This window comes from Bicyclus anynana, chromosome 7, assembly GCF_947172395.1.
Source record: "Bicyclus anynana chromosome 7, ilBicAnyn1.1, whole genome shotgun sequence".
NCBI classification, from domain to species: Eukaryota; Metazoa; Arthropoda; class Insecta; order Lepidoptera; family Nymphalidae; genus Bicyclus; species Bicyclus anynana.
The window spans coordinates 623,855-636,395 of NC_069089.1; the positions used below are offsets into that span (position 1 = coordinate 623,855).

The following is a 12,541-nucleotide window of genomic DNA, read 5'->3' on the forward strand; positions in this document are numbered from 1 at the left end:
AGTAGGTATTAATTTTCTACGTGTTTGAAAACATAGAACGATACCCTAGTAGCGCATTTCGTTACGTTGCATCGTCACCGCGTCGTTTTCTATATATTTTAAATTGTATCGTCGCTAGTGACGTTTCAACAGGCTAAGAACGGTGCTCATTTATTTTGTCTGCATTGTTGAGACTGACTGGGTGCGTGCGCACATTCAATGCGTTATGTAATTGATCCGTTGTGACGACGCATCAACGCACTAATGAGGCATCACCCTTATTGCGAGAATTAGGAAGCTACTAATCAGATACGGTTTATGTGGACAAATTTGAACAAATTGTGAATTTTTTATTCACATTGTAAAAAAAATGTGTGTCCCTTTGTGCTAGGTATTGCTTACACAGGTGTTGCTACAATTTGAGTTACTAAAAGGTGCACGTAGTGCGTAGTTAACGATAAAAAAATTAAGTTATGTCGATATTAACTAGCTGTGCCCCATGGTCTTACCCGCGTAGGTCCCATTTATGTGGGAATCTTGACTACTATTATAAAGCTAAAGAGTTTGTTTGTTGGTTAAATCTGCCAATCTCAGGAAATACTGGTTCAAAAACAAAAAAATATATATGTGCTAGATAGGGCATTTATCGAGGATCGCTATAGGCTTTTTACGACTAAAAGGAGCCTACCACAGTGATCTCCCGTGCTTGTTATTGTTATTCCAGGAAAAATAAAGTTTTATTGAACAGAAAAAGTATAAATAATATATCCATTTGTTTAGTAATTCTGAGTTACACCTACATGAAGCTATCAGTAAAAAAGTATAAGCTTTCTTTGAGAATACGAGTATTTATGGTTATCTTATGGATCTTAGCATTTCATGGATTTACCATAAGCTGGGTTTATGGGGTAATATCGATATCTATATAAACTTATTTTACTTAATTTATCGACACACAAATTTCGCGAATATCGATATGTGTTTAAGTGTAATATTTATTGAGTAAATAGTAATAATTTACTTATAAAGATGCTCGAAGTCGATTTAATTCACATCACGAATAATGTTAGGATTGGTGACATTTTTGGTATTGTCGGCTGCGGCGGCAGAAGTAAAAGATTGGGATCCAATCAAAGATCAAGTTCTAGATTTTAAGGCGAGCAATGACGTAAGTTTTATTTCTCAATATTATGAGTTAGAAATTATTTTGATATTTTGATAATAATTTTTATCTAGACCTGGTATTTGTTTTCTAATTGATCCAATTTAAATTATGAGACATTTTATGAAAAGAAAAACTAAAAGAGGGGTTTGTTCGATAAGTAGAAGAATCGTATTAGAAATGATCTTCACCCATCTGTTAATTTTCAAGTAAACATAGACAACCGTTTAGCTGGTACTTTCGGGGGTGGACGCTTGACTCTATCAAAAAAAGCACTTAAACTTTGATATTATACAAACCCACCATATTTTATCTATCTAACGGTACACTATGTAAACGAGTAAAAAATAATTCATCCTCACTTTACATATTATTTTGCCACTTTGTCGAAATTTTTAACGCAGCGTCTACTAGTTTGACATAATTAATGTCAAACTAGTAGACGCTGCGCGGTTTCACCCGCGTGGCTCCCGTTCCCGTAGGAATACGGGGATAAAATGAAGCCTATAGCCTTCCTCAATAAATGGGCTATCTTACACTGAAAGAATTTTTCAAATCGGACCAGTAGTTCCTGAGATTAGCGCGTTCAATCAAACAAACAAACAAACTCTGCAGCTTTATAATATTAGTATAGATTACAACTATTGTGCGCGTCAGACGGACATGGCGAAATTATAATGGTTCCTTGTTGACTACGGAACCCTTAAAATGCTTGAAGTTTATTCATTATACTGTCTATAATACATGCAATTATTAGCATGTAGGACGAGATAAATATATCCCTTATTGATTATCAAGGAGATTTGTGCCATCATCATCATCACATCGGCTGATGATCATGATCCTGTCGTTTTTATAAATAGAAATTTCAAAGTAATGAATTCCTTTCAGGGTCCTATAGGCGTATTAACTACAAGCGGTGGTACCCCTGTCTCCTATGATGAAGCAACCAGCACATTTGACATCGATTCTGTAATTGATAACGAATATTTTCTGGACAAAATTACTCATTTTGTTGAAGAGAAAATTCCTGAGCGTATCGTTCACCCAAAAGGTTCTGGAGCATTTGGATACTTCGAAGTAACACACGATATTTCAGATATTTGCAAAGCTCATTTTTTGAGTAAAATTGGAGAGAAAACACCTATTGCCGTGAGATTATCAACTACTCAAGGACATAGAGGGAGTCCAGACTTAAGCCGTGACAGTAGAGGCTTTTCAATAAAGTTTTATACTAAAGAAGGAAATTTAGATCTCCTAGGATTCAGTACTCCTGTTTTTAATTTCAAAGATCCGATAAATTTTGATGCTATTAACCATGCCATAGGCAGAAACCCAGCGACAGGCTTCCTAGATTTTTCTACATTGTGGGACATGATATCATCATTTCCTGATGCATTTTTCATAACATTAATGGTATTCTCTGATATGGGCATACCTGCAAGTTACACAAACATGGCTGGGCATCCAATTCACACATATCAGGTTGTTAATGATCGCGGAGTTAATCATTTTGTCCGGTTTCATTTCACACCAGACGCAGGCGTTAAAACCTTATCCTCAGAGGAAGCAAGAAACATTAGCAGCATCGATCCTGATTATTTGGGGAGAGATTTATATACACGTATCGCCAAAGGTGACTATCCTTCCTGGACAGTAAGTGTGCAAATTTTGTCCGAAAAAGACATAAAGAAGACCGGACCCGTAGTGTTTGATGTCACCACACTCATTTCTGAAAAAATCTTTCCATTACAACCAGTCGGTAAGATAGTTTTAAATAAAAACTACGACAATTTCCACGCACAAGTAGAGCAGATGGCATTTTGTCCGTCAAGCTTAGTTCCTGGTATATTAGGAGCCCCAGATAAACTGTTTCAAGCACGTCGATTGGCCTATAGGCATACACAGATGTATCGGTTGGGAAGTAATTTCAAAAAAATTCCAGTTAATTGTCCATACCGAGTGAGTGCTCATACTTATCTTAGAGATGGCGTGCCACCAGTCGGTGATAATGAGAAAGGTGCTCCCAACTATTATCCTAATTCATTTAATGGTGCTGAACCGTACAGGGAGAAATATAAGTCAAAATTGATTAAAATAAAAGAAACGAATCGTGTAAATAATCGAGCTCAAACTGCTCAATACTACGAGGAACTGAGCCCTGGAGAAAAGTCTCGACTAATTGACAATCTTACCGCAGGGGTGGGATTGGCTGTTCCCGTGATTCAGACACGTGTCGTGAAAGTGCTGAAAGGTATTCATCCAGATTTGGGACAACGATTGGCAAATAATTTGAGTATCAATTAAATGATCTACCAAGTACTGATTTAGTACCACCATTGTTTGAATATTGCTTAAATTATGTCTATCGATGTCTACAATATATAATATAGTAAAAATTGTTTTTGTTTAATGATCATTAAATTTTGCAAAATTGCCGATAAATATTTTTACGATCAACAATGTTCTGTAGGTTTTCTTTTTTATAAAATTAAATTGTCCATAAATATTTTCTTGTGGCTTTTATTTCTAAATAATGTGTGTGTGATTTCTCAGTTATTTATTTATTTAAATAACTTTATTGCAATATACATATATATTATAAACATAAAATCTTAGAACTAAGGATAAAATGCAGTGAAAAGAGGCGACCTTATCACTAAAAGGTTACCTAACTTGAAGAAGCATATAAACTAGTGAGACGGGTAGTCGCAATAGCATAAATACTCTCAAAACTATATCTACAGATATAATAATTTATAAACATCATAAAATAAATACTATAAATAATACATAATATACACATATCATTAATAACACTTAAATATATTTTAATAAATCAAATACATAATATAAACATACATATATTATTATCTATTGTTATTAGAAAAGTATACTTTTTTACGTAGAAATATATTTGCCATAACATCATTTGAATTGTAACGGAGTTTATCTACAAAAATACCTTTTCACAATGGGTAAGTATAATTAGAACGGTCGATATCATCACGTAATAAATACATATGTAACGGAATGTTTTCATTTGGCAGTTTATTTCCTTGTAATGCACAAAAATACCGACAACAATACCCCAGACCATGGGCTAAATGATAAAAAAAATCATCCTCACTTTATGTGGGAAAAGAAACTCATTTTTTTTTATTTCCACTTTATATACGTAATTGATATACCAATACCGAATTTCAGCATTCTAGTTTTAACACTCTGACTTATCTTACTGACAACTTTACCTACGTTTCTAATTAACAACGGAATAGTATGCAATTTTCGATTTCCAATTACGTTTTTTAAGTTGGTCGACTATAACTCTTTAAATAGCAATAGCTGCTTAGCTGTTTTAGTTTTATAGACCTATATTTAGGACAGAGAATCAGTATTGCCATACAACAATGGCAATACTCCCAGCCTTCTGAGCACTTACCAATGAACATCGATTCGGACGAATTCTACGACGCCTAAGTCTGTAAATTAATTTTATATTTTTATTTTAAGATGGAAGCGGGCTAACTTGTTAGGAGGATGGAAATGCACACCCCTTCCGGTTTCTACACGTCTTTGTCGGTAAGGTAGTAACTAGCCACGGCCGAAAGCCTCCAACCAGACCTGGACCAATTACGAAAACCTCAATCGGCCCAGCCGGGGATCGAACCCAGGACTTCCGTTTTGTAAATCCATACGTGCATACTGCACCTTGATGTTTAGAAGTCCCTACAAAAGGCTGATGAAGTGTCTACACAGAGAGATGAATCTCTGTAGGTATATGACTGAGACACTACGGTACATAATCTAAAAGCAAACACTAATATTATACAACGTATAACAACCTTACTCGTGAAAAAGAAAAAATTACAAAGGAGAATAATCTTAAGTTACATTGTGGACCATGTTTTGTAAAATTATATGTTTGATGCTTTAATTACCATACGTTTATCGAAACAAAAATAGGTCGGAAGTGTGTTATCTTGTGCTTTCTTGTTAAGTAATATAATTTAATGAGTAAATAAAGATCGCATATAAATAATGCGTAAAATATGATAAGATGTAATTCACACAGCAATTTAGCAAGGAAACGGTAGTCAAAGGTATAAAAATGTTAAAATTCCTGATATTTTTGATACAATGGGCAGCGGCGATGGACAAAAACGAATGGGATCCAGTCAAAAATCAAATTTTAGATTTTAAGTACAATAACACAGTAAGTTTCATATTCTGTTAAGTTATATGATTTTTATTTTCATTTATTTCCAATTAATATTAGAAGCACGTCTTTCTAGCTCGTGCTTTTAAATTTAATAATATTGGTACTAATGTGTGAAAGGTTGATAACTAGGAAAGACAACAAGCACATATTTGCTATTATAATAAAATTAATTAAGATAAATTACTCACTGAATAATAGAAGAAAACATAGCGGCGAAATGCCGCTATGTTTTTTTCTTTCGAAAAAGAATCTAGTTTCTGTATTGCAATTGTTACAAAGAATAAAATTGGGAATGTAACTATAAGGGAGTGGTTTTTTATGCAAACAATTTTAACTGAAATGTTTTAAATTACTAGTTCTTTTCAGGATCCTATAGGCATGCTAACTACACGCGGCGGTGCACCTGTATATTATCGTGAAGCAACAAGCACATTTAACCTTCGGTCTTTACTTCATAGTGAATATTTTCTGGAAAAAATTACCCATATTGCAACAGAGAAAATTCCCGAGCGAGTCGTTCATGCAAAAGGCACTGGAGCATTCGGTTATTTCCAAGTAACACATGACATTTCACATTTCTGCAAAGCTAAATTTCTAAGTAAAGTAGGAAAGAAGACACCGATTGCAGTGAGATTTTCAACAACCCAAGGATTTAGAGGCAGTTCAGATCTTAGACGAGATACTAGAGGCTTTGCAGTGAAGTTTTATACTGAAGAAGGGAATTTAGATATCGTCGGATTTAATACCCCTGTATTTACTTTTAAAGATCCTCTAAATTTTGACGCTGGATTTCTACCTAAGGCATGGGGCCTTAGGTAGAAATCCAGCGACGTTTTTGTCAGATCGTTCTACACTTTGGGATATAGCGACTTCACTTCCCGAGTCGATATTCTCATTGTTAATGGTATTATCCGATATGGGCATACCTGCAAGCTATACGACTATGAACGGGTTTGGAATTCACACATTTCAGGTCGTGAATAATAGCGGAGTCAATTTTTATGTACGATTTTATTTTAAGCCAGATGCAGGCGTTAAGAACTTATTCACAAACGAAGCTATGAACATTAGCGGTATCGATCCTGATTATCTGTCAAGAGATTTTTATCGAAAAATCGCGAAAGGTCAACGTCCTTCTTGGACTTTATGTGTACAAATTTTATCCGAATCAGACATAAAAAAGATAGGACATGTAGTGTTTGATGTTACAACAATAATTTCAACTAAAGAATTTCCATTACATCCAGTCGGTAGAATAGTTTTAACTGAAAATTTTAACAATTACCATGCACAAGTAGAACAGATGGCATTTTGTCCTTCAAGCTTAGTGCCTGGTATTTTAGGAGCCCCAGATAAGACGTTTGATGCACGTCGAATTGCACATAGACATGCACAAGTGTATCGTTTGGGAGGAAATTTTAAAAATATTCCTGTCAATTGTCCATTCCAAGTGAGGACTCATACTTATGTCAGAGATGGTGTGCCACCAGTCGGTGATAATGAAAGAAATGCTCCCAATTATTATCCTAATTCGTTTCATGGTGCTCAACCATACAAAGAAAAGTATTATACAAATTTGATCGACATAAAAGAAACGAATCGTCCAAATAATTTTGTTCAAGCTGCTGAATACTACAACGAACTGAAGCCTGAGGAAAGAGCTCGACTAATTGAAAATCTTACGGCATCGGTGCGATCCGCTTTAAAAATTATTCAGATAAAGGTTATTAAGCTCTTAAGTTCTATTCATCAAGATCTAGGGAGACTTTTAGCAAAAAATTTGAATATAAAATAAATAATTGTAAATAACCTTTTTATATCGTTGTACGTTTATAAAAACCTCGTTAATAGCAATGTCTACCAGTAAATTGCGTTTTTATATTTTGTTTTTGATAATTTTCCCCAGACATTTAAGTTTTTTTTCACGTTGCACTTGCGCTTGCCTACATCATGCCTAATGGAAAGCAATGACGAGGTCTAAGATGGAGCGTGCTTTCTTAGTAGATGTCTATTCACTTTTTTCACTTATTCACTTGTGCTCAAATTATATGTCTCTGAAAATACAGACGCCAGAAGGGCATTTAACATCTTAACATTCTTATTAGAAACGTTTCTTGCTGGTCACGTCTAGCTATTTTCTGGTTGTATGGAGATGGAGGAACTAGATTGTAATTCCGGTGCACCTTCACCAAAGTATATAGGATAAAATACCGATAGAAAGGCAACGTTGCGTCAGTGTTGTAAACTTTGCAGTTTTGTCCGTGTCAACGATTTATATGATTCATCTAAACGATCAACCTAGTCAAATACAGCGATCTGTTATTTAGCAGGCCCATCCCCGAGGTGATTGCAATACGCCATGCTGGCTTGAACCTGTGCCTTAGGGTGAGGTATAAAATATATAAAATTATAATTTTATTTTTGATAAGGACACAAACACAGAAATGTAATAACATACAAACTTTAAAACCGACGATAACGATATTACCGTACTTACATGTTTTACTTCTGGCTGTTATGCACATCACTTTTTATCAAGGTGCATATAAAGTAATATGATAGCTGTTGGGGTGTTCTTAAAAAAAAACAGGTATATAAATAATAATTATTATGGATTTCAGTTAGTAATAGTGCATGCAATAAAATAAGCCTATAATATTGCACAATAACTTCCTCTATCTACCAGTAAAAGCAAAAAGGGATTAAATATAACCTTTATCACTCCCTGATTAACTTTCTATTGATCAAATTTTTTTTTCAAATTGGTCCAGTTTTTGAGTTTATTTGTTACAAATAAAAATACAAATCTTTCCTCTATATAATATTAGTGTAGAGTGTAGATATAGCAATCATCATCATCATCTATCAGCCGATGGACGTCCACTGCAGGACATAGGCCTTTTGTAGGGATTTCCAAACATCACGATACTGAGCCACCTGCATCTAGCGAATACCTGCGACTTGATGTCGTCAGTCCACCTGGTGAGGGGTCGTTAAACACTGCGCTCACAAGTGTGGGGTCACCATTCCAGCACTTTGGGACCCCAACGTCCATCGGCTCTTTAAACTTTGTGCCCTGCCCATTGCCACTTCAGCTATAGCAATATATAGCAATATGCTAAGCTTTTGCTAGATTTTCCTAGGCTTATGGTGTTCTCCTGTGGCGCTTACATGCGACCAACGAGATAATCTCGTGAAGAGAAGTAGACAAAATTCAACATATGGTAGCGCAACCGGAAATACCGCTGTTTCTCTCATTGCGTTGGTACGAAAGATATGGGACTGGGTTAACTCCGACGACATTTTGTCTATATGTTGTTTTCATTGGTCGCATGCTGGCCCCACTGGTGTCTGGTGCTGCTGATGTGTGGCACAATGTATCAAAAGCTGTGGTAGGAGCTATATACCTATGGTAACGTACAGCTGACAAATGTCTGTTTGTATACAATGTCGGAGGTAGCCATCTCAGTGTTCGCAATGCAGACTTTTGAGCGCTTCTGCAGGAAGCCGTTAAGAAACCGTTTTATAAGAAAAAAATACTACCGATACTACCTTTTCCAAGTAAGTCTATAAACATCTTTTACTGCATCAACACAACGTCAGAAGCTTGATAAAATAACATTATTGAGTCTACATAAGATAACCCAATTTACACTGAAACGTATTTTTTTTTAATTGTATGATGCTAATAAAAATTCATGTTTAAATAAGGTCCACCGATATATTTCATGATGCGCCGATAATAGTTAATCGGCTAATTTGTATTTGTTATTTTTTGAGACGTTAAACTGATAGCACAGTTACATTATTAAGCGGTTCTTGCAAATATAGGTTTAGTTTGAAACATTACAATGTTACAAATACTTGAATTTACAATATTTCTTGTATCTACTGTTTTTGCGTTTGAAAATCAAAATTCGTCGTTGGGGAATTACGACCCTGCTACAGATCAAATTGTGTTCTTCAAGGAACGATATGCGGTAAGACTTCGTCATTAATATTTTTAAAGCAAATGAGTAAATATTTCATTCAAATAAAATAAACTTTCAGGGCCCTGTGGGTGTGACGACAACTAGTAGTGGAGCACCAGTTTCTTACAGCGATGCTACTGTTTCACTTAACACTTTACTAATGGATAATGAATTTTTGATGGAAAGATTATCTCATCTTAATCGAGAAAGAATACCCGAAAGAGTTGTGCATGCTAAAGGTGGAGGAGCCTTTGGTTACTTCCAAGTCACTCGTGACATAACTCATATTTGTAAAGCCGAAATGTTCAGCAAAATAGGAAAAAAAACACCTGTTGCAGTCCGGTTTTCATCTGTTCTGTCTGAAAAGGGAGGTAGCGATTTGACAAGAGATGCTCGAGGGTTTGCAATAAAATTTTATACACAAGAAGGAAATTTTGATATAGTAGGATTAAACACACCTATGTTTGTATCTAAAGATCCTCTACGATTTCCTAATTTTGTCCACGCATTAAAGAAGAATCCGTCAACTAATCTTAGGGACTTAAAAACGCTGTGGGATTTTTTGACGCTAAATCCTGAAGGTCTTCACATGTTTCTGTTAGTTTTTGGAGACCGTGGAATACCTGCAAACTATGCCAACATGCCTGGATTTAGTATACACACGTATCCGGTTGAAAACAAGCGAGGAGAATTGCATTTTCTTAATTTTCATATTATACCTGATGAAGGCATTAAAAGTTTAACTTCAGAACAAGCCAGAAATATTTCTGATCTAGATTATCATAATAGAATATTATACAGAAATATTGCAAACGGCAAATTTCCTTCGTGGACAATTTATGTCCAAGTATTAACTATGGATGATGTAAAAAATGCCCCATATGACGTATTCGATACAACTAAAGTTATTCCTTTGGATAAACATCCTCTGCAGGAAGTGGGTAAGCTAGTACTAGATAGGAATCCCAAAAATTTCTTTGCTGATGTAGAGCAAATAGGCTTTTGTCCTGGTAATCTAGTCCCTGGCATTTATGGGGAGCCAACTAAGCTGTTTCAAGCACGTCGAGTTTTTTACAGAGATGCACTTTTTTATCGACTGGGTGCAAATTTTAATAAAATCGGCGTTAATTGCCCTTACCGCACGGAAACACTGACATATAATAGAGATGGAGCTCCACCAGCTAAAGATAATGAAAAAGATATTCCCAATTATTATCCAAACTCATTTAATGGTCCAGTTCCTTATATGAACTTGTATAATCCAAAGGTGATGGACGTTATCGAAAACCCAGAACCGAATAACTTTGATCAAGCAAGTGAATTATATATAAACCAAATGACTAGTGGAGAGCGAAGTAGATTAATTGCAAATATAGTATGCAGTTTGAAACAAAGTATACCCCTGACACAGAAAAGAGCAGTAGAATTATTCTACAAAATTCACCCAGACCTATCTACTCGAGTAGCACAAGGATTGAAGGCGAATGAAACCTGCACACTGTCACCGTAATATTTTATACTATTTGTGGATTCTGGCTTGTTAAAAATGATTAAATCTAGGTTCAAATACTAGTTTTGAAAACAAATTAACTACCGTATTCAAAATATAAAGTTTTAAATTTGTTTGTTTCTTTAAATATTAATAAATAAGTAGCTGTCAATCCGTGTATTATTTTATTACATTTAAAGTTAAGCTACTACGTAAAAAGGAATAATCATTAAAATAATTATGCGATTTTGCACATATAATTTTGTTTTATCTTCTATTATTATTAAGTTCTATTATCTAATCTCTAGTAATAGATTAAAAAAAATATATTTTGTATTAATATTTTTATTTATTTCTTGTGTTAGCCGTAAATACAGTGTTCTACAAGTGGGTACGATAATCCAATAGGCGGATATAGAACCTGTGATTCTGCTATTTTATAATCGTCGACGTAATATTCGATGTAATACGACGACGATTCCTTTATCCTTTATCAAGTTTTAATAAAATTTGAACTTTATTTCAATAAAATGTCACTAACGACGAAGTTGTCATGGGAATGATGGGAATGAGTAATGCTACATCACTGTAACTTTACAGAATGTGGAGGCTGACCTCTTGGCGATGAGTACGGCCCCTTTAGCCTTACAGCAGTAATGCTCTGGATGGACTATTTTCGTAAACTTGCCGCCCAAATATATTTTATTTACTTAATGTAAAATTATATAGTCATAAATTTGTTGAGGGTACTAGAGCTTTGAGAGAAACGTAGGAAAATGCATTTACGCGCCTAGGTGGCGGTGCTACCTGGATTCATAAGTTTTTTTGCGGGATTTAGCAAAATAATAAAATAATAACAAATTGCATTTTAGGTTTGTGTCTCCTCTGATCAGATTAAAACTCAGAATATTATAAATTTATAGCAAAATTTTACGTTTTGACTAACAAATCAATCTTCAGAATTTACAATATACGGGGTTTGGTTACCGTTTGTTTCAGTGTAAAGCCAAACAAAAGACTCAGAAGGTCAAATAATTTTGAAGCGTCTACAGGAATAATTATGTACAGTAATAGATTGCAGCATTAACCGGAGGTGTAAAAGAAAATATCCGCTTCACTTACTCAAATAGATCCAACGATGATAAATGCTGTAACTCTTATTTCTGTGCAATTTTCGAATTTGTGTAATTTTTTATTACGTGATCTCATTGAGTAAACAGGATAGCGTGCATGTACGATAACAATCTATGATTAAAATAATAATAACGTAATCATTACTTATCAATTATGTGCTGTGTTAATTATTTTTTTCTTTTAAAATATACTAAGAAGAAAATAGGGAAGTAAGTACATTATGAAAACAACAGTGTCACACACAAAACATGGAAAACGCTGACAGTGTCACACCTTTGTTATGTACCTCACGATAGGGGATTGTTCAAGGTCAGTTACCACCCAAGCGGCAAAATCACACCGCCAAGTAAGGGAGAAGTCACATGGTGCACTGCGGTAGCGTCGCGGCGCCAGAGAATGATATGGGTAGAATAGACTTGCACATCTTTCAAGTTGGTATTGGTGTGTAAAACTCAAGGGCTGACCTGTCAATGAATTAAAAGAAACTGATCATCATGAAATTTTGCGTACAGCGTACAACGGGTTGTGGAAAAGAATGTTTACCTGGTGATGTATTTTTTATTCTACAACATGAATGACTAAAT

General features: G+C 34.9%; 3 protein-coding genes across 3 annotated transcripts; all 3 read left to right on the forward strand.

Moving 5' to 3' along the window:
* Positions 1 to 2,017: 2,017 nt before the first annotated feature.
* On the forward strand, positions 2,018 to 3,643 carry LOC112045088 (catalase-like). Its single transcript, XM_024081153.2, has one exon. The coding sequence runs from the start codon at positions 2,018 to 2,020 to the stop codon at positions 3,446 to 3,448; it is 1,431 nt and encodes a 476-aa protein (XP_023936921.2). The 3' UTR covers positions 3,449 to 3,643.
* A 1,581-nt stretch (positions 3,644 to 5,224) lies between these two features.
* Positions 5,225 to 7,158, forward strand: LOC128198265 (catalase-like). The gene is made up of 3 exons (XM_052882619.1): positions 5,225 to 5,357; positions 5,730 to 6,113; positions 6,184 to 7,158. Exons 1-3 carry the CDS (start codon positions 5,253 to 5,255, stop codon positions 7,156 to 7,158), a joined length of 1,464 nt encoding a protein of 487 aa, XP_052738579.1. The 5' UTR covers positions 5,225 to 5,252.
* A 2,056-nt stretch (positions 7,159 to 9,214) lies between these two features.
* LOC112045089 (catalase-like) lies at positions 9,215 to 10,844 on the forward strand. The gene is made up of 2 exons (XM_052882620.1): positions 9,215 to 9,343; positions 9,414 to 10,844. The coding sequence occupies exons 1-2, from the start codon at positions 9,215 to 9,217 to the stop codon at positions 10,842 to 10,844; spliced, it is 1,560 nt and encodes a 519-aa protein (XP_052738580.1).
* The last annotated feature ends 1,697 nt before the right edge of the window (positions 10,845 to 12,541 follow it).

Bases quoted from the DNA above. Each gene is read 5' to 3' on its own strand.
- LOC128198265 (XM_052882619.1), top strand. From the start codon at position 5,253: ATGTTAAAATTCCTGATATTTTTGATACAATGGGCAGCGGCGATGGAC. The intron at 5,358-5,729 runs GTAAGTTTCATA...AGTTCTTTTCAG, and splicing joins ATTTTAAGTACAATAACACA to GATCCTATAGGCATGCTAAC. The intron at 6,114-6,183 runs GTATTTACTTTT...GCCTTAGGTAGA, and splicing joins TCGTCGGATTTAATACCCCT to AATCCAGCGACGTTTTTGTC.
- LOC112045089 (XM_052882620.1), top strand. From the start codon at position 9,215: ATGTTACAAATACTTGAATTTACAATATTTCTTGTATCTACTGTTTTT. The intron at 9,344-9,413 runs GTAAGACTTCGT...ATAAACTTTCAG, and splicing joins TCTTCAAGGAACGATATGCG to GGCCCTGTGGGTGTGACGAC.
- LOC112045088 (XM_024081153.2), top strand. From the start codon at position 2,018: ATGAATTCCTTTCAGGGTCCTATAGGCGTATTAACTACAAGCGGTGGT.